This window comes from Acomys minous (assembly GCF_964271855.1).
Source record: "Acomys minous genome assembly, chromosome: 4".
NCBI classification, from domain to species: Eukaryota; Metazoa; Chordata; class Mammalia; order Rodentia; family Muridae; genus Acomys; species Acomys minous.
In genome coordinates, this window is record NC_140486.1 from 75,959,257 (window position 1) to 75,985,091 (window position 25,835).

At 39.5% G+C, this 25,835-nt stretch overlaps 1 protein-coding gene across 1 annotated transcript; it reads left to right on the forward strand.

The window, feature by feature from the left end:
* The first annotated feature begins 447 nt into the window (after nucleotides 1–447).
* LOC311596911 (uncharacterized protein) lies at nucleotides 448–21,243 on the forward strand. Its single transcript, XM_084780828.1, has 4 exons — nucleotides 448–572; nucleotides 17,633–17,759; nucleotides 17,936–17,996; nucleotides 19,130–21,243. Exons 1-4 carry the CDS (start codon nucleotides 570–572, stop codon nucleotides 20,163–20,165), a joined length of 1,227 nt encoding a protein of 408 aa, XP_084636954.1. The 5' UTR covers nucleotides 448–569; the 3' UTR covers nucleotides 20,166–21,243.
* Nucleotides 21,244–25,835: the final 4,592 nt, after the last annotated feature.

The window sequence follows — 25,835 nt, forward strand, 5'->3', positions numbered from 1 at the left end:
CTCATTCACTAACCAAGCCGGCTGCCAGTCAGAAGAGGAGGAGTGTTCTTTCAGGTATCAAGCTGTTGAGTCAGTTCTGTAGTTGAAAGGGCCTGAATGGTTCCCTGTCCTGGTCTCTGAGCTCTGCAGCTTGGGCGCTGTGAGGTAAGCTCAGGCGAGCTCCAAAATCACTGCCCACAAAGGGGAGGAGCAGCCAGCTGAGCGGGGTCTGCCCTGGGGCTCAGTGGGAAGACTAAAGCATAGGCCACTTGAAGACAGGAACACACCCTTAAATGCAAATCTCTGCAGATAGTGAAAAGATCTAGCCCTGAATTAGAAGCCTGGGCCAGGAACCAGTATGCTGTATCCCTTTAGCGCAGGCCAACCCTAAGGAATGCCATCTGTCGCTCAAAACTCATTGGCCAATCAGGGCTTCCAGATGAACGTGAGCCAGAGGAGGGTTCTTCCTGTTAGCCATGTGGCTTGTTCCACTCTGTAGCTGAACCGCGTAGAGTTTTTCTGTGTTGTGTGCTCTGAGCACTCCAGCTGGGTGCTTTGAGGGGAGCTCAGGCGAGCTCCGAAGTCACGACATGGTGAGTTTAGGGTCACTGCTCACAACCCTGAGGAGCAGGCCGCTGGGCGGAGGGGGCTGGAGAGGTGAGTCATCCCTGTGGCTGGATGCTAAGCAGAGGCCAGATGCAGCCACGTGCGAGGTCCCTTTTCACTCCCAGGAGCCTGCAGTGGTCTCTGAATGACTTCACTATGAGGGGCCAATATCTGTGCAAAGCATGTGGAGCCTAGACTTGTGTGTAGACACATCCTTGGCAGGACTTCAAATGAGGAGAGCCCTAGTTTTTCTAGTAAAGTTCTGCCGTTAGCACTTAACATTTCTGTTCCAGATCCATTTGTGGTTAATTTTGTGGAGGTTGAAAAATGCATCTCATGTGTTGAGTAGCACTCCAATATTTAATTGTGACGTAGAAGAGTAGATGTAAAGGATTTACCAGTGTTTAGAAAATAGTGACATAAAATAGAATTTAGCTGAGGGGTACCCGCAGATAAACAGTATGCTAACCAGGCCTGTTAAGAGTTTAGGATGCTAAGATGCGCATGTTTCTTCACCAGAATTTTCCAGAAATTTTCCTCTAAACCATAAGAAAGGACTCCCTTGAATTAGAAGAAGCCACTAGGATCATCCTCTTGTCAAAGAACAGGCCTCTAACAAGCTGTTCAGTGGTCATTACAAGGTCACAACCACACCATGACCTGGCCTGCTATAAAGGTCCAATATTCTTGAGAAAAGCATACTTTTCCACATGGGCAAGACTACATAGAGTGACAACTCTTTGAAAAGTAAAACATTGCTTTATTAAGGGCTGGCCTTGTCCTGCAAGACTCTCCAGCAGTCCCTCATGTATAGAACGTGACATTGCTCTTTCTCAACTCAGGCTCATGTTTGGCAGAGCCAGCAGCAACCTGGTACCTAGGCTTGGGAGCTTCCACCAAGGCCCGTATGGACCGAGAATAAAACAGAATGTCTTCTCTAAAGCAAGGACAGTACTTGAGAGTTTCTGCTAACTTCATAGAAGTTTCCTGTTTCCTGTCATTCAGGCCTCTGGCAGTAGCATACATATGCTGTTCTATTTTTGTGTATTTGTTTGTTTCATTTTTTCAAGACAGAGTTTCTCTGTTTAGCCTTACTGTCCTGGACACACTTTGTAGACCAGGCTGGCCTTGAACTCACAGAGGTCTGTCTGCCTCTGCCTCCTAAATTTTGGCATAAGCCACCACCACACAGCAAGATGCTATTTTTCCTAAGAAGCTTATTTACCATAAGATATAGCTTGTGCAAGAGCTCCCCACTCCAGCGCTTATATTTTCTACTTTCTACTTTTCCTATCTTTTTTATCCTCTGGGACCTTCCGCGTAGGACCCTGTCTCTGAAGAAAGACCTATAGTCTGAGGGTACTGGTGTAAAGAAATAATTCTGGAAACATCTTTCCTGTGTAAATCTCCTATCTGCTCAATAGTCTAGACTTGCTGTCTCCAGGCCATATATAAATTGTTCAAAATATAACCTGGGGATTACGATAAAGAGATATAAAGGGTAGCAGAATATGTCAAATGCAAAATGTGTTCTAGGCTAACTCCCTTTTGAGCATAAGCCAGAGCTGAAAGCATTCTATCATTAAAGAAATCTTTCTTAATTTGTCTTTTAATTTCTCCCTGGGAAGGCATATTAATTCTAGGACAGCTACTTTGTCAGCCTTTTAGAAAATTGTTTCTGAGACAAGCTATGTTGACTCCGGAGCCTTGATCACAGTCTGTCACTCCCCTGGATAATAACTTTGCTTTCCTCTTGATTAAACTTCCTAAATTCATTAGTTAAAGGCTGTACTACCACAGAGTTTTGAAATTACCTATTTGAATCATTCATGTAGTTAACTGTCCATTTCAGTAAGAGGACAAAAAACTTGCATGTGGAACATCACTTCCATCTTCAGATCAGAACAGGAGGAATGTTGTGGAATGTTAATTCAGAACATGGCTGTTCTCCCAAGAGATCACATCCTAAGATCTTCCTGATCTGTGTGATCCGGCTGGAATACAAACACGCCTTTAATCCAGGAGATGGAGGCAATCGGATCTGAGTTCAAAGCCAGCCTGACATAGAGCAAGTATCAGACAAAGGACTGCTTAGGTCCAGGCATGGTGGTCCATGCCTTTAATCCCAAAGTTAGGTAGGTAGTTGGTTGGTATGAGGAACTACCCATGTTTGAAAATGATGTTTAATTGAGTGGCAAAAAAAGGTGAAGAATCAGAGAAGATCTGACAGAATAGGATATGCCCGACTCTTGTGAGAAAAGATAGGAAAGAGAAGCTAATTAAGGGGCAGTACAGAGCGGGGGAGGGGGGGGTTGGGGGGGTAGGGGAGGTGGGGGGGTAGTTTTACCAGGACAGGAATAGAGAGATAGGTTTCAGAGAGAGAGAGAGAGAGAGAGAACTCAGGTGAAGATGGAATGAGCCAGAGGTTGAGAAGGAGCCAGAAGACTGCTAAATTAGTTTGAGGCTAAGCAGAAAAACTCCAGGCTGAGAGAGAAGCCAGATTAAATAAGTCAGCTGTGATAAGATGTTGAGTAAGGTCAACTGAGTGGGACCAGCCAGCCCAGAGCTCGGAAAGAACAAGTAAAGGTGAGCTCATCCCGCAGTAAGTCTCAGAGGCTGAAGTCATTCTAAATTAGATTGTAAGGAGGCTAGAAGGTTCCAGGAATAGTCCTGGTCCTGCAGAAGGAGGTAGTAAGACTCAGACACAACTCAAACAGACGAATGAAAGTTGTTTTTACAGAGGAACAGTTTATTGTGTAAACTGCATGGGGAAACAGGGTAGGCAATAATAGATCACAGACTAAAATTTAAGGGAGTCAGTTGTAGGGATCAGCATTATGAAGCAGGACCTGATTGAGGTAGAGTCAGTGATTTTATAATTTCCCAGCATGGATTCATTTATGCATGTGAATAAAACAACAGATTAGGTGTTATGTGATTTGAGTATGTGAGCTTGATCCAGGGAATATTGAATTTCTAATTAAATGACAGGTCCTATGCAGATATGTGCAATCCTCACTGTCACAGTCAAGACTGCTTGGAAATCTGAGACACAGACTACTGGCTATAAGTGTGTGTGTAGGGTTACAGATGTTGGTAGGTAACATTGCACACAGGGGCAAGGTCAAACAGCATCTTATTAATGCCATTCCCTCTACCAAGGAATGGCAGGCACACTGCCCTCTAGCCCAGGGGTGGTACTGTCCTTCCCCCAGCTGTCTTCCTGATGTAATCCAACCATTTTTGGTTACTTGGTCTTTTACCCTTCTGCCCTCTTTGCCTGGGTCTTCCCTTTCGTGGCCTCTCCTCAAATGGCCCAGGGTCCTGTCCACTTTGGGCTCTCCCAGATACAGACAGGGCCCAAGAGTGAGCTGGTCATGAACCTGTGTGAGATGCTCACCCTCTGCAAACACAAGAGGAGACCTGTATCTCTCGAAACCATGCTTTCCCTTTCTTCATTGTTTCACTTCTCCTTGTTTATTATTGCTTCCATTCTTTGCATTTATGTTAGGAAAACATTGAAGAATCAATGATTTTTAATCGAAATGGATTCTTGTCTCATACAATATTTTCTGTCCACTATTTCCCCTCCTTTCATCCCTCCCAAGTCCAGCCTACCTGCTTTCTACCCCAGATTCACTTCCCCTCCTCTGTTTCCTCATTAGAAAAGAGGGGGCCTCCAAGAGAGGACAGCCAAAGACAACAAAAAAAGATATGAAAAGATAAGGCAATAGACCTCATCTTGAGGCTAAACGAGGAAATTCTGTAGGAGGAAACCTCTTTCACGATCAGATGAGAGAGTCAGAGCTATACTTGGTCCCATTGGTAGCAGTCCAACAAAAACACCAAGCTCACAGGCCATGACATATCCGCAGAGGACCTGTTGCACACACATGCACAAAGCACACTTGCTAGGTAAGTCTTTGTGAGGTTGCTGGAGATCAAGGCAGTGTAAGGCGTGACCTCCTTCTCATGACACGAGCCTCAAACATGGCTCGGTGTCTCAAACTACTTTGATGCCACCGTGCCCCTGAACATCTTGCAGACAGGACAGATTATAGATGGCAGGTTTTTTTTTTTAGGTGGTTTGGTATCCAGGTTTTTCTTTCTGTAGCATGCAGATTACCTTCTGGCTCCCAAGAGACTAGAATATAGGGGCGAAACACTTAGTCTGCACCTGCTTGACCTCTCTGCATTCAGTGAGCTGCCTAGTTGTCCATGGCAATCTGGCCGTGCTGTCAGTGAACAGCCAGTACAGACTCTGTTCTTTCCACTGCTAGGAATTCTTACTAAGATCACCCTCATAGATTCTAAGACATTACCAGTACACTAGGTTTCTACGCTGATCCCAAAGGCCCCCTAATTCCAGCTGTTGCTCCCCACACTGCACTGCACACTGCATCTACCGCGCTCAACTGATCCCTCCCTCTCCTGTCCACTGTCGCCCCCAGAATCTTTCCTGTTTTCTCTTTCCATGGAGATCCATCCTTCCCCCTGTAACACTCCTCTTTACCTGTGTTCTCTGGATCTCTTGATCATACCTCAATTATCACTTGTCTAATAGCAGATACCCACTTATACATGAATGCATCCTGTATTGCTGTTTCTGGGTCTTGGTTTCCTCACTTAGGGTGATTTGTTTTTTTTTTTTCTAGTTGCATCTATTTTCCTGTTAATCTCATGATGTCACTTTTTAACAGCTCAATAATGCTCCATCTTGTAAATGTACCAGGTTTCCTTAATTCATTGTTCAGTTGAGAGAAATCTAGCTTGTTTCTAGTTCCTTTCCAACACGGGAAATGGCACTGTGGATGTAGGTGGGCAAGTGTCCCTGTGGTAGGATGGAGCGTCTTTTGGGTCCATACCCTAAAATGGTGTAGCTGGGTCTCCTGGTTGATTGATTTCTGGTTTTCTGAGGAACCGCAGTATTGATTTTTCATAGTGCTGTATTACTTTGCACTCCCACCATCAGTGGAGCAGCGTCCCCCTTTCTCCACATCCTTGCCAGCATGAGCTGTCACTTGTGTTATTGATATTAGCTATTCTGCAATGTGTAAGATGGAATCTCAGAGTAGTTTTCATTTGCATTTCCATGATGGTTAAGGATGTTGAACATTTAAGTGTTTCTTTGCCAATTGAGATTCCTATATTGAATATTTTTAGGAGTGTTTCCTCTGTGTTCTTTTTTTTTTTTAAATCCTTTATTTATCCACTTTACATCCTGATCATAGCCTCATCACTCCTCACGTCCCGATCTTAGTCTTCAGAAGAGGGGAGCCCACAACTCCCATCCCCTACCCTCACCTCCCCTCTCAGCTCATCCAGTCCTCTCAGTACTGAGTGTATCCTCTTCCCCTGTGGCCTCGCAAGGCACTCCTACCAGAGGGAAGTGATGGAAAAGCTGGCAAGAGAGTCCATGTCAGAGAGAACCCCTACGCCTCATACTCTGAGACCCATATGAATTCTAAGCTGGCCCTCAGTTGCGTCTTTATATAGTGCCTGCGTCCCGCCCATGCAAGGTCCTTGGCAGGCCGCTCTGAGTCCTAGTTAGTTGGCTTATGCGGCTTCTGTAATTTCCTAGTCCTTTTCTTCTTCCTCCCCACTTTTTCCACAAGTTTTCCTATATGTCTCCCAATGTTTGGCTGTGAGTTTCACCATCTGTTTTGAGACGTTGCTGGGTGGAGCCTCTCCGAGGACAATTCTCTTTGACTTTTGTCTGCAAGCATAGCAGAGTTTCATAATAATGTAGGGGTTTGCTTCTTTCGAAGGGGCAGTTTCTTCCCTTGGGCTGGGCTGGGCATTGGTTGTAGTTTACCTCAGTCTCAGTTATATCTGCTCTCTGTTTTCCCTAGCACATCTTGTAAGTGGGGGTGAATTTGGGGTCCAAGTTTTCATGGGTGACTTTGTGTTCTCCTCACTCTACTAGGAGACTTGTCTAGTTAGAAGTTGTCCTCTTCAGTCTCTATGGCCCCTGCGACTAGCAGTCTCTATTAAAAGTCCCTCTCTGGCTGGAGAGATGGCTCAGAAGTTAAGAGCACTGCCTGCTCTTCCAAAGGTCCTGAGTTCAATTCCCAGCAACCACATGATGGCTCACAACCATCTACAATGGAATCTGGTGCCCTCTTCTGGCCTGCAGGTGTACAAGCAGGCAGAACACTGTATATGTAATTGATAAATCTTAAAAAAAAAAAAGTCCCTCTCATATCCCCCTGGGAGTCTACCATGACTTACGTCTCAAGCATGTCACAGAGATGCCCCTGCCCACAGTTTCTCTTTTCCCTATAGGGCTTTTGTTCTCCAGGCACCATCCCCCAACCCCACCCACCTGACCCTACCCACCGCACTGCTCCCAGGTCTCCTCTTCCTGCTCCTACCTCTGGGTTTGCTCTCCTACATTGTTCCCTCTCTTCTACCACTTCCTCTTCTATTCTGTTTCCCATTCCAAGTGATGTTCAAGCATCCTCCCTTGGATCCTCCTTGTTACTTCCCTTCTTTGGGTCCATGCATTGTAGCATCCTCATCCTGTACTATATACCATGTGTGCCGTTCTATGTCAGGATCACCTCACTCAGACTGATTTTTTTTCTAATTACATCCATCTGCCTGCAAATTTCATGCTTCCTTTGTTTTTAATAACAAAGTTGTATTCCATTATGTAAAAGTACCACTGCTTCTTTATCCATTCTTCAGTTGATGAACATCTAGGCTTTTTTTTTTCCCAGCTAAGCTGTAGTGAACATGGAGGAGCAAGTGTTCTCCTTGTATAGTGGAGCATCTTTTGGGTCTATACCCATCAGTGGTATAGTTGGTTCTTGAGATAGAACTATTCCCAATTTTCTCAAAAAGTGACAGGTTGATTTACAAAGTGGCTGCACAGGTTTGCACTCCCACCAGAAATGGAGGAATGTTCCCTTTTCTCCAAAACCTTGCCAGCATATGCTATCACTTGAGTTTTTTATTTTAGCCACAATCATTTTGATTTGTATTTCCTTGATGGCTAATGATGTTAAGCATGTCCATCAGTGCTTCTCAGCCATTTGAGATTTCTCTGTTGAGAATTCTCTGTTTAGCTCTGTATACTAATTTTTCACTGGGTTATTTTCTTTGTTGGAGTTGAATGTTTAAATTTGAATATTAGCCCTTTGTTGGATGTAGGATTGTTGAAGATCTTTTCCCTTTCTTAGGCTGTCATATTGTTCTACTGACAGTGTCCTTGGCCTTATAGGAGCTTTTCAGTTTCAAGAAGTCCCATTTATTAATTGTTGATCTTTGAGCATGAGCTGTTGGTGCTCTGTTCAGGAAGTTGTCTCCAATGCCAATGAGGTTCTTACCCTCTTTCTCTTCTAATAGATTTAGTGTATTTGGTGTTATTTTGATGTGTTTGGACTTCAGTTTTATGTAGAGTAAGGAATGTGGATCTGTTTGCATTTTCTACATGTAGATATTCAGCTAATCTAGCACCATATGTTGAAAATACTGCTTTTTTTTTTGCCATTGTATGGTTTTTAGCTTCTTTGCCCCAAATCAAGTGTCCATATGTGTGTGGGTTTATTTCTGAAACTTTGATTTGATTCCATTGTTGCCCTAATCTATTTATATGCCAGTACCATGCTGTTTTTACTATTACTGTCTGTAGTATAGCTTGAATTCCAGAATGGATATACCTCCAGAGGTTTTGTTGTGTTTTGTTTTTAATTGTGTAGGATTGTTTTAGCTATTCTGAATATTTTGTTTTTCCAAATGAAGCTTAGAATTGTTCATTCAAAGTTTGTAAAGAATTGTGTTGGTATTTTGATACCATTGAGTCTGTAGATTGTTTTTGGTAAGATGACCATTTTCTCTATGTTAATTGTACCAGTTATGTCTCATGAGCATGGGACATTTTCCCATCTTCTGATTTGTTCTTCAGTTTCTTTCTTTAGAGACTTAAAGTTCTTCTCATACCCATCTTTGACTTTTTCTTGGTTAGAGTTACACCAAGATACTTTATATTATTTTTGGCTATTGTGATGGGTGCAGTTTCCCTAATTTCTTTCTCAGATTGAATGTTATCTGTATATAGGAGGGTTACTTTTTGTTTGTTTGTTTGTTGTTTTTCGAAACAGGGTTTCTCTGTGTAGCCTTGCCTGTCCTGGATTCACTTTGTAGACTAGGCTGGCCTTGAACTCACAGCAATCCACCTGCCTCTGCCTCCGGAGTGCTGGGATTAAAGGCATGTGCCACAATGCCCTGCTCAGGCTACTAATTTTTTTTTAAATAATATGTGTCCAACGACGTTGCTGAAAGTGTACATCAGCAGTAGGAAGTCTCTGGTGGAATTTTGGGGGTCACTTATGTTTACTATCATATCATCTGGGAATAGGAATATTTTGGCTTCTTCCTTCCAATTTGTATGCCCTTGATATCCTTTGGTTGTCTTATTGCTCTAGCTTGAACTTAGTACTATATTGAAGACATATGGAGAAAGTGGGCAGCCTTATCTTGTTCCTGACTTTAGTGGAATTGCTTAGAGTTTTGCTCCAATTAATTTGATGTTAGCTATTGACTTGCTGTATATGGTCTTTATTGTGTTTAGGTATGGGCCTCATATCCATAATTTCTCCAAGATCTTTATCATGAAAGGTTATTGAATTTTGCCAAAGGCTTTTTCTACAACTAATGAGATTGATCATGATTTTTATCCTTTGAATTTGGTTTCATGGTGTATTACATTCATGTATTTTTGTATGTTGAATCATTCCTGCATCCCTCTGGTAAAAGCTACATGATCATGGTGGATGATATAGTTAATGTGTTCTTGGATTTTGTGTGCAAGCATTGTGTTGATAATTTTTGCATCATTGTACCTGAGTAAACTTGGTCTGAAATTCTCTTTCCTCATTGAATCTCAGTGAGGTTTGGGGATCGGGATGACTCTAGCTTCATAAAATGAGTTTTGCAATGTTCCTTCTGTTTCTATTTTGTGGAATAGTTTGAGGAGTATTGGTATTAGCTCCTCTTTGAATGTCTGGTAGAATTATTCACTGAAACCATTTGGTACTGGCTTTTTTTTTTTTTTTTTTTGTGGTGGTGGTGGTGGTGGTGGGGAATTAGGGGTCCTGGGAGAAGTTTGATGATTGTTTCAATTTCCTTAGTCGTTATATGGCTGTTTAAACTGTTTGCCTGATCTTGACTTACCTTTGGTGAGATCTATCAAGAAAATCACCCATTTCTTTTAGATTTTCCAATTTTATGCAATACAGGCTTTTGAAGTAAGGCCTAATGATTCTCTGGATTTCCTCAGTGTTTATTATGTCTCCCTTTTCATTTCTGATTTTGTTAATTTGGATACTCTCCCTTTGCCTTTTTGTTTGTTTGGTTAAGAGTTTGTCTAATATGTTGATTTTTCTCCAAGACTAGCTCTTGTTTTCATTGTTTTTTTGTATTGTTCTCTTTGTTTCAATTTAATTGATTTCAGCCCTGAGTTTAATCATTTCCCATCATCTACTTTTCTTTGGTGTGTGTGCTTCCTTTTGTACTAGAACTTTCAGGTGTAAAGTTAAGTTGCTAGTATGATATCTCTTCAATTTCTTTATGAAGGTGCTTAGTGCTTTCAACTTTCCTCTTAGCACTGCTTTCATTGTGTCACATATGTTTAGGTATGTTTTGTCTTTGTTTTCATAGAATTCTAGAAAGTCTTTAATTTTTTCCTTTATTTTGTTCCTGACCCAGAAGTTAGTTTCAATGAGTTTGGAGGCGTTCTGCTGTCTTTGGTGTTGATCTGTTCCAACTGTAATCCATGTTGGTCTTATAAAATGCAAAGTGTTATTTCTGTCTTCTTATATCTGCGGAGGTTTGTTTTGTAACTGATTATATGGTCAATTTTGTAGGAGGTTCTGTGAGATGCTGAGAAAAAGATATATTCTTTGTGTTTGGGTGAAATGGTCTGTAGTTATTTGGTAGGGCCATTTGATTCATGGCATCTATTAGTTTCATTATTTCTCCATTTAGTCTCTTTCTCGATGATCTGTCCATTGGTGATAGTTGGATGTTGAAATCTACCGTTATTAATGTGTGGGATGCAATGTATGATTTAAGCTTTAGTAATGTTTCGTTTACAAATGTGGGTGCTCTTTTGTTGGGACATAGATCATTGAGATGTCATCTTGGTGTATTTTTCCTTTGATGATTTGTTTTTTGTTTTTTGTTTTGTTTTGGGTTTGGTTTTGGTTTTGGTTTTTTGAGACAGGGTGTCTCTGTGTAACAGCTCTGGCTGTCCTAGAACTCACTTTGTAGACTAGGCTGGCCTGGAACTCCCAGAGATCTACTTTCTCTGCCTCTCAAGTGTTGGGACTAAAGGCATGCACCAACAATACCCAGCTTTTCCTTTGATGATTATGAAGTGTCCTTCCCCATCTCTTTTAGTTGCTTTTGGTTGAAAATCTATTTTCTTAGATACTAGAATGGCTACTCCTTCTTGCTTCTTGAGTCCATTTCCTTTAAAACCTTTTTTCCAGCCCTAAACTATGAGGTCCTATCTATTTTTATTGCTGAGGTGTGTTTCTTGTGAGCAGCAGAATGATGGGTCCTGTTTTCACATCCATTCTGTTATCCTGTGTAATTTTATTGAGGAGTTGAGGCCATTGATGTTGAGAGATATTAATGACCAAGGTTTCTTAGTTCCTGTTATTTTGAGGTTGTTGTTGGTAGGATGTGTGCAGTGTGTGTGCAGTGTGTGTGTGTGTGTGTGTGTGTGTGTGTGTGTGTTTCTTTCTGTTTTTTGAATGTGTGTTTATGTATTTCCTGCACTTTTCTTGGTGTAGTTAGCATCCTTAAGTTGGAGTTTCATTCTAGTATGTTCTATAGTGTTGGATTTATGGCTAGGTATTGTTTAAAGTTGGGTTTGTTGTGGAATATATTGTTTTCTCAATCTATAGTGATTGAGAGTTTTTCTGGGTATTATAATCTGGGTTGGCATCTGTGGTCTCTTAGTGTCTGTAGGACACCCATCTGCTTTCATAGTCTCTGTTGAGAAGTCACTTGTAATTCTGGTTTGGTGAGGGTTTTTGTTTGTTTGTTTGTTTGTTCTGGCTTGGGTTTTGTTTGTTTGTTTGTTTGTTTTGGTTTTTCAAGACAGGGTTCCCCTATGTAGCCCTGGCTATCTTGGACTCACTTTGTAGACTAGAATGGCCTCAAACTCACTGCGGTCCACCTGCCTTGGCTTCCCAAGTGCTGGGATTAAAGGAAGATGCCACTACTGCCCAGCTTGTAATTCTGATAGATTTGCCTTTATATATGACTTGGCCTTTTCCCCTTGCAACTTTTAATATTCTTCATTCTATACATTTTGTCTTTTAATTATTATGTGGTAGGAGATTTTCTTTTCTGGTCTAGTCTGTTTGTAGTTCTATAGGCTTCTTGTATGTTTATAGGCATCTCTTTCTTTAGGTTGGGGATGATTTGCTCTATGATTTTGTTGAAAATATTTTCTAGGCTGTGGAGCTTTGACTCTTCCTCTTCTTCTGTTCATATTATTCTTATCTATAGTCTTGTCATAGTAGATTTCTTGGACATTTTCTGTCAAAACCTTTTTAGTTTTAAGATTTTCATTGACTCTCACTATCAGTATGTGAGCGTTAATGTGTGACATAAGTGCAGACATGTTTCTTTCACACCAGTGAGTGCTCTTATGCTTGGGGACACATGTTAAGACTTGAAATGTTTCCTGGTGACATTTTTTTTTCATGAATATGTAGTGTCCTTCCCCACCTTTTTTTGATTAAGTTTTGTTTGAAGTCTTTTTTGTTGGATATTAAAATGGCTATACCAGCTTGTTTCTTATGTCCATTTGCTGGGAGTAGCTTTTCCAGCCTTCTACTTAGAAGCAATATCTATCCTTCATGTTGATCTGTGTTTATCGTATCTATGTAGTAGAAGGGTGAATACTGTTTGAGTACCCATACTGTTATCTTGTGTCTTTTTATTGCAGTATTGAGGTCATTGTTTTTGACAGATATCAGTTAACTGTGACTGCTAATTCCTGGCATTTTGTTGTTACTGCTTGTTGAGTGGGGGGAAAGGGATTCCATACTTTTTCTTTTGCAGATAATGTAAGATGCTTTACTTTTCCTCTTTTCGTGTATATAGCTAACCTCCTTGGCTTGGATTTTTCCTTTTAACACTGTATGGAGGCCAGTATTTTTAGATGGATATTGGTTACATTTGATTTTATTATGGAATATCCTATTCCTTCCCTTTTTGGTGATCAAAAAATTACTGGGTAGAAGAATCTGGTCTGGCTTCTGTACTTTCTTAGAGTATGCAGCATACTTGTCCAGGCTCTTCTAGTTTTTAGAGCTTGCATTGAGAAAAAGGTGTGATTCTATTTGGTCTATCTTTATATGTTACTTGTTTATTTTTTGTTTTGTTGTTGGTTTTGTTTTGTTTTGCTTGTTTGTTTAAGCTTTTCATATTCTTTTTGTGTTCTGTATGGTCAGTACAGTATTATATGTGGTAAGAAAACTTTCTTTTCTGGTATTTTGGTATTTTGTATGCTTCTTGTACCTTGATAGGCAATTTCTTTAGGTTAGGAAATTTTTCTTATGATTTTGTTGAAAATGTTTTCGGGGCCTTTAAGCTCTTATTCCTCTCCTTCCTCTATTTCTGTTATCTAGTTTTGGTCTCCTTATAATGTGCCAGAGGTCCTGGATGTTTTGTGGCAGGGAATTTTTAGATTTAACATTTTCTTTGACTGATGTATCCGTTTCTTCTATTGTGTTTTTAATGCCTAAGATTTTCTCTCCCATCTCTGTTCTGTGGTTGAACCTTGATTCTGTAATTTTTCTTTGTAGTCCAAAATTTACATTTCCAGGATTTTCTCAGTCTGGTTTTTTTTTTTAATTGTTTCTATTTCCATTATTAGATCTTGAACATTTTTACATATTACATGTAACTCTGATTTTTATTGGCTTTATTTAAGGGATTTATTGATTTCTTCCAATTGTTTGATTGCATTTTTCCTTGATTCTTTAAAGCTTTATTCATTCATTTTTTAAAGACCTCAATATATTCATACAGTGGGTTTTAAGGATTTTTTTTTCTGTTTTCAGCTATGTTGGGTAATTCAGGACCTGCTGTGGTAAGATAGCTTGGACCTGTATGTGCCATATTTTTCAAGCTATTATTGATTAGGTTCCTGTGCTGATGGGTAGGCATGAGAGATTGCGGTACTTATAGGTCTCGGTACTGATTTCTAGGTTTGTATTGTTTGGATGGGAGCTTTGTTCTTGGATTTCTCATTGCTCTCTGGATTTTCAGAGAGTATGTTGGCTGAGAGTAGCCTTTTCTCCTGCCCTGTTGGGAGGATGTGTTCCAAGGTAGAATGCTTGTTTGTGTTGGAGGCTGGTTGAAAAGGAGGCCAAGAAGAGATGATCTTAGCAATACACAGGAAGTGTAGACAGGGGAGAGGTAAAGCTGCCTCTGATGTTCTAGTCCAGTGCTAGGGGCAACTGGGGACATTGAGTCTGTGATAACAGGTAGTGTGGTAGATCTGTGAACAGCCTACCTGGTCTTCTGGCAGGTGTGGCATGTGCTTGAGCAAGGGGTGGCTGCCCAAATGTGGGCTGGGCATGGAGATGATGCGCAATAGGAAGAGCAGATTGGACAGTCTGTAGTATCAGCAGGAATCTTGGACAGGAGGAGAAGAAGCCACAGCATCAGTGCAGCCCTGAGTATTAGGCTTTAGGTACCAGAGTTGGAAAAGTCTGAAGACATCTTAACTAGTCTCATACACAGTGTATTAATACTGATGCATCAGGTTCTCAAGCACTTTACTTCTTTACTTCTACATTTATTTGGGTTTGTTGTTATATGTGAAAGACTTTTAGTTTATCGGATGAAAAGTACTTTGTGTGTTGGGAAGGTCACTCAGCAAATATTCATTTTGGGGTTGACTTGAGTTCAAACACCAGCACTCACCACAGCTTGGGAGGCTCATAAGCACCTGCTCTTCCACATCCGGAGGACCTGACATGTTCTTCTCTGGTTTGTCACCTGTGAACACATGGAAAAGACATTGTCTCTCACAGACATGGACATACAGATAAAAATGGGAATAGACTTGTTTTCAAAAGTGCTTTTGACTTATTAAGGAATTCGTGCAAAGTGGGCTGTTTAGGTGAATAATACAAAAACACAAATTCTTTAAAAATCTGTTTTCTTGCATTTGGATTTTAAAAGTTTATATTTCCACACATTGGTGCAAAAGCATATCCAATCAACAAAATGGTTTCTAAGTGATCCTAACAATTATTTTTTTAATATCATAAAAGAATGAAATATTTTTAGTAGTCCTGCTATCAATGTTGTGTGATATTATTAATTATAATCTAATCAGATCATTGCTTTTTCTGAAAAAATAATAGACCTTTACCTATTTTTTATTAAAAATTTCTATACTATTTTATTAATTCCCTGAGTTCTTTGTTGTGGACTTTCTGTTGAGAAGCAGTTTTAGTTGTTGTTTTTTTTCCCTTGCTCCTTAAGGCTTACCTTCCTCATTTCTTGGCAAATGTATTTTTTTCTAGTTCTTACAATCATCAGTGTGGGTCTGCCACTAAAGGGATTGATACGGTGAACACATTTGTTTGGGTATTTATTTATTTATTTATTCTGGTGTTTACTGTCTCTCTGTGTAGCCTTGGCTGTCCTAGACTAGTTTTGTAGATCAGGCTGGCCTCAAACTCACAGTGATCCCCCTGCCTCTGCCTCCCAAGTGCTGGGATTAAAGGCGTGCACCACCACACCCAGCCTATTTGGGGTTTTTAAAACTTTCTCATACATCATTGTTTCTGTGTCCTAATTACCTCCAGTTTCTCAACATTTCAGACCATATAGTCATCTGAAGTTGCTTCAGGCTGCTGGAGATACTGTGAGAGTTCATCGTATGAGGCTGTGAGGATGAAGTCTGGTTTGCATGTAGAGACCACAAGATGATGATATACCAAAACTATGAAAAAAATCTGCCCCCCTCTACGTGTGTGTGTGTGTGTGTGTGTGTGTGTGTGTGTGTGTGTGTGTATGTGTGTATGCAAGTAACAATAGTGAGATATATTTGAGAAGAGGAAGGGATGGGGCTATCTAAGCCCTTTGAAAATGAAGCTGTGTGTATCCGAGAGAGAGAGCTACAGGATTTGGTGTTTGCCATACTTTGGTTTCCTGCCTTGGTCCAATCATCCATCAATATGTACATATACCTTCTTCTCTATTAAAAGGGGAAGTGGCACTTCTGTGCAACTGTTTGTTGAAAGATATAATTTTTTAAGCTGATTTTATAGGATGTGGCAACGCAGGTTGTTTTGAGTGTCAGAAGAGACTTTGGCCATGTTGCATACCATAAGGATCATTGGAGTTAGACTAAATGGCAGTTCCATAATGGGGTGACCATGAGCTTACTGTGACCAGGGTCAGAATCTGTGTAGTTTGTTGGGTCAAAAAGCTCCCAGATAGGATGATGTCTTTGAACACTTGTCTCTCCTTTGTGATTTTCTTTGAGGAGCTTTTGTAGTAGGATCATTTCTAGATTCCTTATTGGAGATGGGATTTGTGTGTCTATAGAACTCAACCTGTTTCCTGCTCTTTGTGTCTACTGTGTTGTGGTTTAAACTAATCATCAGCCCTGCCTTCTCCATGATAGACTCTGCCCCAAATCACATAGGATACAGCAGAAGTGGTTGCTGTTCTTTGCTAAGCTATTCTGCTGATGATTTTATATTTTTAATTTTGTGGGTTTTGTTTTGAAGACAGAGTTTCTCTGTGTAGCCTTGCCTGTCGTGAAAGTAGTTATGTATAACCTGCAGGGCTTGAACTTACAGATCCACCTGTCTCTGGCTCCAGAGTGCAGGGGTTAGATGTAGACCAAGATGCCTGCCTTTTGTTTGTTTGTTTTATATCATTACTTTATGGGCCTGGGATGTTGGGATTTGTACATGTCGAGCATGTGCCGTTGTGCTGATCTTCCTCCACATCTTGAATTTTGACCTTTGGCCGAGATTATAGTCTCTTTCTTAGGATGGCATGTATTCATGACATTAGTATTACCTGAGCCTTTTCAGTCATTTGGGATTCAAGGTGTGTAAATTTCTTCCTACCTCTTGTGTTTGTTTTGAAATATTTGGATAAATATTAGTATTTTGCCTAGGTGCAAAATATGAGTCTCATGTGTGCCTCACCCTTCTAGTAGTCAGAAGATGGCCTCAGAACTCCTGACCTTAGAATAATGGATACTTGTGAGCCCCCATCTAAGTATTGGCAATTGATCCTGATTGTTTGGACAACCTGCAATAGCTCTTCACTGATGAAACATTTCTCCTGGCCTACGCCGCTTATTAATGATCAGTATTTACATTGTTAATATTTTCATTTTCCATTTATAACTGTTTAAATATACATCCCATTCTAGTAAGTTGTTATCAATATTACAATTTATACTAGGGCAGTTAGGTTTCTGAAAGATGAACACAGAACTGAAGAGAATATATAATTCAATAAAGACCTCTGAGTTCTTTTTTGTTTGTTTGTTTTATTTTTGTTTGTTTACTTGATTGATTTTTTTTTCAAGTAAGTCAGAATCTTAATATGTACCTCTGGGTGTCCTGGAACTTGTTGTATAGACCAGACTGGCATCCAACTCAATAGGATACACCTGCTTCTGCCTCTTAGGTCTGTGTCTGAAGGCATGAGCTAATACACCCAGCTAGCCCATCATTTTTTGTGGCTAGTAATGGTTCTTACAATTTCCTTGATGGTGCTCTCTACTGTTGATCTCTTTGCCATCTCTTTCTTTATATCTATTACTTAGAATATCGCTTGGAAGGCCATATCTTATTCACAGGGTTCAGAAATGGCAGTGGTGAACCTCATTATTCAGTTTGCTTCTAAAATAATTTGGTTATTTGGTAAATAAGTAGGGTAAGTGCCGGAATTATATGGTTCTATTTTCAATGAATTAAACATTTACAGTACTATCAGTATCATGCTATCTGTTGTACACATGTGTGGGATATTTTAGGATGCACTGACCTATGATGATTTGCATGTGAACTTCACTCGGGAAGAATGGGCTTTGCTGGATCATTCCCAGAAGAGTCTCTACAAAGATGTGATGCTAGAGACTTATGCGAACCTCGCTGCTATAGGTAAGACCATGAATTTTCTTTCACTCTTTAAAATAAGGAGACAACTATTTCTTTGTTATTGATGCTTCTTTCTAATTTCATTTTGATAATGAGGTGAATAAATCAGGCATAGTTCTAAAGTACACTGAAGATAGTAATTTAAATTTTATATAACATTTTCTGGTTCTATATTTTAGGCTACAGTTGGGAAGAAGATAATATTGAAGAACCTTTTCACAACTCTAAAAGCCAAGGAAGGTAATTTTCATGTGCAAGCTGTTACAATTTTGCATTTAAGAAATTTTAATGTGTATTGGAAGTTTTAAAGAAAAGCAACAGTGTGAAAAAGCATTATTTTGAGTATATCAATTATTAAAGTCCTACAAAACCATATTTCTCAATGTCAATTATGTCATGAGTTTGTAAGGTATTCCTTTAAGGTAGAATAGAAGGAAATAACACCTTGACAGATATCACTGTTTGAATTATAGTCCCATTTAGAGCTATGCTGTAGAACTGCCAGTCTGATAGTTTCATGCTACTCAGATATCAGAAGAGGTATACAATAGGTGATAAATATATGTCCAAAACCTTATAATGAGCAAATAGTCCATAAGCTGGTATTGTTCATGTTGCAGTAACATTGCTAAGTTTAGTGAGATGGGTAGTTTATGAGAGTTAATAATGTTGTTGTGGAGAAACTTAAACTCTATAACAAATGCCTGTGAAGACTGAAAGTCAAACTAGTTCAATGCAATGTGGAAACTTTCATTTGTTATTCTTTCAATAGTTTTGTCAACTGGCACTGTGGTTACAAACCATATGAGCATAGGGATATTGAAAGAAGTAACGTACGTCTCTCATTCCAGAACAACCAGAAGATGTATAGTAGTCTCCACTTTGAGTAGACTTTCTTAATTGATACAAGTTTACAGTTAATTGGTTTTCAAACTTTATTGGAATTACAACCAAAAATTCAGACTGCAGAAAGTCCCTATGAATCCTTTCAATGTAGAAATTATTCTGTTTGTCCAGATTCCCTTTTCAAATGTAGTATGATTCACAGTTATATGAAAATTTATGAATGTGATCAGTGTAGTAATGCTCTGAGTTCTTACAGTGCTCTTCAAATATGTGAAAACCCTCATAGTGAAAAAGGATGCTATAAATTTGAGCCACGTAACAAATGCTCTAAGCACCTCGGGTCTCTTCAAAATGAAAAATAACACCTAATAAAGGGAAACACCATGAGTGTAAACCATGATAAAAACTTAAGATCTGATTCTTCTTTATCCTTAGACCATACTGTAATATTAATTCATGCTGATAAAAAAGATTCATCAGCATAATGAATGTGGCAAAGTTTTCACATGTGCCCATTATCGTTGCAGGCACGAAAGAAGCCATACTGGAGAGAACACCTCTGAATATACTCAGTGTGTTAAAGCACTTGCATATAACAGTCATACTCAAAGGCGTGACAGATTTCATATTGGAGAGAAACCTTCTGAAGATATTCAATATAGTGAAGTCTTTGTACATCATAATACTCTCCAGATACATAAAAGAGGTTATATTGGAGAGAAACCATACAAATGCAATCAATGTGATAAGGCCTTTTCATGGTACAATAGTCTTCGTATACATAAAAGAACACATACTGGAGAGAAGCCCTATGAATGTGACCAATGTGGTAAAGCCTTTGCAAGGCTCACTAGCCTCTACATACATAAAAGGACACATACTGGAGAGAAACCCTATGAATGTGACCAATGTGATAAAGCCTTTGCACAATACAGTCACCTCCATAAGCATAAAAGGACACATACTGGAGAGAAACCCTATGAATGTAACCAGTGTGGTAAAGCGTTTACACAGCACAGTCACCTCCAAATGCATAGAAGAACTCATACTGCTGAGAAACCCTACAAATGCGATCAGTGTGATAAAGCCTTTCCATCGTGTCATGGTCTTCGTATACATAAAAGAACACATACTAAAGAGAAGCCCTATGAATGTGACCAGTGTGGAAAAGCCTTTGCACAGCATGGTCACCTCCAAATGCATAAAAGGACACACACTGGAGAGAAACCCTATGAATGTGACCAATGTGGTAAAGCCTTTGCACAATACTCTAGTCTTCAAACACATAAAAGAAAGCACACTGGAGAGAAACCTTACAAATGTAATCAGTGTCTTAAAGACTTTGCATATCTCAGTGGTCTCCGAAACCATAAAAGAAAACATACTGTAGGGAAACACTATGAATGTAACCAGTGTAGTAAAACCTTTGCACGATTCCATCATCTCCAAACACATGAAAGAACACATGCTGGAGAGAAACCCTATGAGTGTAATCAATGTGGTAAAGCCTTTGCAAAACACAGTAACCTCTATGTACATAAAAAAACACATACTGGAGAGTAACCCTATGAGTGTGATCAATGTGGTAAAGCCTTTGCAAAACACAGTAACCTCTATATACATAAAAGAGCACATACTGGAGAGAAACCCTATGAATGCGACCAATGTGGTAAAGCCTTTGCATGTCACAGTAACCTCTACATACACAAAAGAACACACACTGGAGAGAAACCCTATAAATGTGACCAGTGTGGTAAAGCCTTTGCACAGAGCAGTCATCTCCAAACGCATAAAAGAACACATACTGGAGAGAAACACTATGAATGTGACCAATGTGGTAAAGCCTTTGCATGTCACAGCTACCTCCACATACATAAAAGAATACACACTGGAGAGAAACCCTATGAATGTGACCGATGTGGTAAAGCCTTTGCACAGGGCAGTAATCTCCAAATGCATAAGAGAATACATACTGTAGGGAAACCTCATGAATGTATCCAATAATCTCCAGGAAAGAACACATCACTAGAGAGAAACCCTATGAATGTAACCAATGCAGTAAAGCCTTTGAATGTCACAATCATCTCCATATACATAAAATAACACATACTGTAGAGAAACTCTACTAATGTATTGAATTTGTTAAAGCTTTTCTACATCATAGTCATTGTGAAATGCATAAAAGAATTCATACTAGAGAGATAACTTATGAATATATTTTATATGTTGAGGCCTTACCACATTTCTATGGTCTTCATTATTATGGAAGCATTAATGATGGACAAAAATTCTATGAATGTATGCAGTGTGGTAAAGTCTGTTATAAGGTCCACGTAAATCCAACACATTTCAAAACGCCAAGTCAATGCATATTTCAAGAATTTGTTGTAATCCAGCTGCTACTGATCCATCAGGGCTGCAAATCATACTTGGGAACCAACCTGTGAACCTCAAGCCAGAATGTTACAGAGCGTTTAAGTTTGAAGACCACAAACTTAAAAATTGTGCCAAGTTTGCATTTTTCTAACAAACAGGATTTAGAGTTAGAGGCTTTCCGTGTGCACTTGATCTATGTCAACTGTAACCAATCACACCCATTTTGTCTTTGTCTGTTTCAAAAAAAAAAACAAAAAAACCAAAACCTCTGGGATAATGACTGAGCAGCTGGAAACAGTGTGAGTAGAAGTGTAGGGTCCTGAGGGGGAAATGCCTATAATTGGAAAATCAAAATGGTCACTCTACTCACATTTCTGAAAGGGTTACAGAGTTGACTGTGCAAATGGAAAAACTAGGTAGGAAGTGAAAGTACCTGAGAAGTGGGCAGTGCCAGAAAGGGAGAGAACTAAAAGTTGCAGAGCCAGTGACTGAACAAGGGAGCATGAGTTTTCCCTAGGATGAAAAATGGAAACAAACTGGTAGAATGCTGACGGCATCACACACTTTTGGCTTCCAAGAGAAACGATAGATCTAAGGCATTTTAAAGAGTTCATGATTTTCTATGGGATTCATTCACCTTATGTAAAACAAATTCTAAGCAACTAGATTACTCAAAATAAAATTATTCCTGAAGACCTTGAAGGGGCTGGTAGCAGCTGTGTTAGAGCCTGGTCAGAAATTACAATGGTTAATGTGGTAGAGGAAAGAAGCCTCAAATATTGAACAGCAAAATAGAGGAAAGAGAGTGAGCATTGTAAATGTTAGTTGCTGGATGGAAACTCTTGTATTTGAGAATGAGAATACCAAATGTAAAAGTGGTATCAGAGTGCAACAGGCATAGGCACAACCAATGGATGAGTGGATAAAGGACATAACTAATATCGGTCCCCAAGAGTACAGTGGTAATATAGGACAAGCTACAGCTAAAAGTCTCAGATACCAAAATGCCTGCTGCTTCATTTACGAGCAATTTGACCCAAATTTGAGACTGACCTAGCCACTAAAGGTCCCAGATCTCAAAATGACCTGTGTGTTTACTCTGAGAGATATGATACTTTCCATTAGAAAAGTGAATGCATCTTTTCTAGGAACAAAGGTTTTCCAAAATATCAAACAGAAGTAAGGTTTAGGCTTCCCAAGGGCTGCAGATATTGTGGAAAAGGATGTCATTGGACCAATCAAAGATTATATGTCTACAAGAGATATTCTAGGCAATTTCTTCACATTGGGAAACTAACTGGGGAGGAGATTTGTGGTTAGCATCTCAAGGCTGTTTCCTTATTGCCACCCAGGAAATAACAAACAGCTAGAAACATGCAATTAAATACTGATGATCTCCTGCATGCTATTATAGGCAGGTCTGCATTAGACTTGGTGATTAACTTCTTGCCCTATCCCCCAAAATTAAATAGTACCAAATAACTCCTAGAGTGCTTGGATCTGCTAGTAGAAACAATTGGGAACATCTTAGAAAGGATTGTATTTCCCAAGAATTCACTGGACATCCATGAATTATAGACGCAGATTTCATAAGAGAAATTTAAATCATAGCCTATGTAAAAAAATGATGCAAATGAACACAGGAGAGAAGATTGCTAAGTTGCTACTTTCCCCCCCTACATTAAAGGCAGAGTTTCTCCAGTAAAAAACAGGAAGGTTTGCAAGTACTGGAAAGCATGACTCTGGCAAAAAGTTGTCCGTGGCCAAAGGCCAAAATCAAAAGTACACATAAATGTTGTTGAAATAGAAGCTCTAGTGGACACAGGAGTTGATGTAACGATCATTCCCTCAAATTCTTGGAATTCTGAAAGGCCACATTAAATGGTGTATACACAGCTGCTGGTAATTGGAAAGCTATCTCAGATAAGATAAAGTGTGTGATGATGGGTAGAGTGTGTGGGACCAGAAGGTTAAATAGGAGAACCTTAAGACCTCATGTGGAGGACATGCCCTTAAATTTATGGGAACATGATCTCTTTCAACAGTGGACTGTTTAGATTAATGTTCTTGCAATCCCAGAGACACACCATGATGAAATTAAAGGTGACATGGCAGGTGCTCCTGGGGAAAGAAAGGTACTGATATATGTAGTAAAAACCCACAGGCTTTGCGAATTGTCCTAACAGGAAACCACTGGGATTGAGCTTCCAAAATTATAAGAGGTTGCGGCTATTGAAATGCGAATAGTCCTACCAAAAAAAAAAAAAAGAAGTATTTGGTGAACACCACAACTGAGCCGTTGCAGTGGTAAAGTGAGGTTCTGGAATATGGCACACCATTTTGCATGGCTGTGATGGGTGAGCCTTGGAAAGGCCTGTCCTCGGTGGCTTTGTCCCGCCTGGTTTGCTTCTTACTGCTGCTGTGACTTCTCATGTTTGTCATTCCCTTATTCCTCATACATCGGACATGGTGTGACTTGTCACGGGGAGATCCTCAGTGCCTGGAATCACACCAGGAGGAAGTGTGAGTGCCTCTGGGGTGTGAGCCAACCAGGTGGGGCAAATTTCCTGCAGATCAACAGGAAGAAGAGCTTTCACAAAATAACACTGTTCAGACGAAATGATGATTTTATAATTCCTTGTAGTAGTTTTATAGAATTAATCATATGATTCAAATCGTTTTAGGAAATTAAGGTACTGGTAGAAAGTTGAGAGTCAGAAGTAGAATGTGCTTCCTCCTCCTCCTCCTTATAGAATAGTCAGTTTTGCATAGCGAGGGAAAGGAGTAGAGTGAGATTTCATGCATTACGAGCACAGAAATTGTACTAGTCAAGTTAATGGTCAATTAAAACTCATTCTCAGTTCTGAGTTCCTTGATCTCATGGTCTAGGGATGTGTTGATAGGTTTTGGTGTGCACCATGAAAATGACGGTCACAAAGAGAAGGTAATTATGCTATGCACATAAGAGCAGAGAATGGATGATTGGCCAGTTTTTCTGTACAAGATTTCAAAAATAAGATGTAAGATAGTTGTCCTGTTTCTTTCTAAAGGTAGATTGTCACAAGCTAAGTATAGGACAAAAAATGTTACTATAAGATTGGCTTGCTTAAACTTTGTTAATCTATGACATAAAACAAAATAAAACAAAAAACTCTTTGAAGTTAAAATTTACTTATGGAATGAAAGATAGATGAAGAATGTTTAGTTAGGTATGAGTCTTAATAGAAAATATGTAATCAATAATCCTGCTGTAACTCCCTCTTGTGTAACAGTTTTAATCTTTTTTTTTTTTTGAAAAATATTTTTGGTGATACTTTTAGAAAATATGTACCCTGTGTTTATGAGGTGATTTTTTTTCTTACATAGAACTTTGTTTTAGATATAAAAGGGACAAGAGAAAAAATAAAGTTGGTGGAGTCTGCCTTGCTTCACCCACCAAGTATGTGTGCTGGTTTTTTCTGCTTGTTCTTTGCAATTTGGTCACCCTCAGTGACAGCCTTGTCTGTGTGCCATGAACACTGGTTTTTCCCTGCAGCCCACAATCAGTGGCAGTCTATGCCAGGTGCTGTCACCACTGGTTTCTCTCACCTTTTCTTCTTAGAATCGCCAGTTGCTATCAGCAGAGGCCCCTGCTGGTTACCATCAGTAGCCAGTCCACACCTACACTATGCCCTCCCTCAATTTACCTTGTGGTGTCAAAACCAGTCTTTTTAAATACTTATTATTTATGCAGTGTTATGCCTGCATGTTTACCTGTCTGATACAAGAAGGCACAAGATCTCATAGGTGGTCATGAGCCACCATAAGTTTGCTGAGAATTGAACTTGGGACCTTTGGAAGAACAGACAGTGTTATTAACCTCTGAGTTATTTTTCTAGCCCTAAAACTGGTCTGTAAAAATGGTTGACTGATAAGGTTGTGTAGAGTAGAGGCCCTTAACTAAGGAAAAATTGCACACAGGTGAACAGCTGATACAAGAGCAGCTGGAGGCTCCATGTATAAAAAAGTCCATCAGCCAATTGAATTCCCCAGTGCTTCTTATAAAAAAAGAATTTGGCAAAATGGAGAGTATTAACAGATTAAAGAGCAGTGAATATAATAACCATTGGGCTCATTACAGATTGTAATTTTGTTACCTTCTTTATTACCTAAGTCATGGCCTATGGTAGTAATTGATTTTAAAGATGGCTGTTTTACAATCCCCTTCATGAGCAGGAGAGGGAAAGGTTTTTCTCACAATACCTATGTATAATAATGGTGTAGTATTAAAAGGACATCAGTGGAAAGTTCTTCCACATGGAATGTTAAATAGTTCAACTTTCTGTCACTATTTTTTTGCACTAAGTGCTAAAAATAATTGGTAGGCAATTTCCTCAATCTATTTATCATTATTACATGGATGTTACTTTGTTGGATGATTCTTATCCACATACTTAAAATGTTTAAGGAAACACAAAGAATTCTGCCATGCTTGGAGTTGCAGACTGCTCCTTAAAAAATTACAGAGAGGAAATTCTATTAACTGTTTTGATGAAAAATAAACCAACAGAAAATTCAACCATAAAAGAGTGACTTTTTTTTTTTGTTTTTTGTTTTTTTGGCTTTTTGAGACAGGGTTTCTCTGTGTAGTGCTGGCTGTCTTGGACTCACGTTGTAGACCAGGCTGGCCTCAAACTCACAGTGATCCACCTGCCTCTGCCTCCCAAGTGCTGGGATTAAATGTGTGCACCACCACCACCTGGCTGAGAGTTGACTTTTTACAATGGAGACCGCAAGATGAATATGTGGATTGCATAGATACCAAAGTTGATTGTACTTTAGTAATTTTTCCTTCAACTCATTTTCCTTTTGGGCTCA

Bases quoted from the DNA above. Each gene is read 5' to 3' on its own strand.
- LOC311596911 (XM_084780828.1), top strand. The intron at 17,760-17,935 runs GTAAGACCATGA...TCTATATTTTAG, and splicing joins TGCGAACCTCGCTGCTATAG to GCTACAGTTGGGAAGAAGAT. The intron at 17,997-19,129 runs GTAATTTTCATG...TTATCGTTGCAG, and splicing joins AACTCTAAAAGCCAAGGAAG to GCACGAAAGAAGCCATACTG.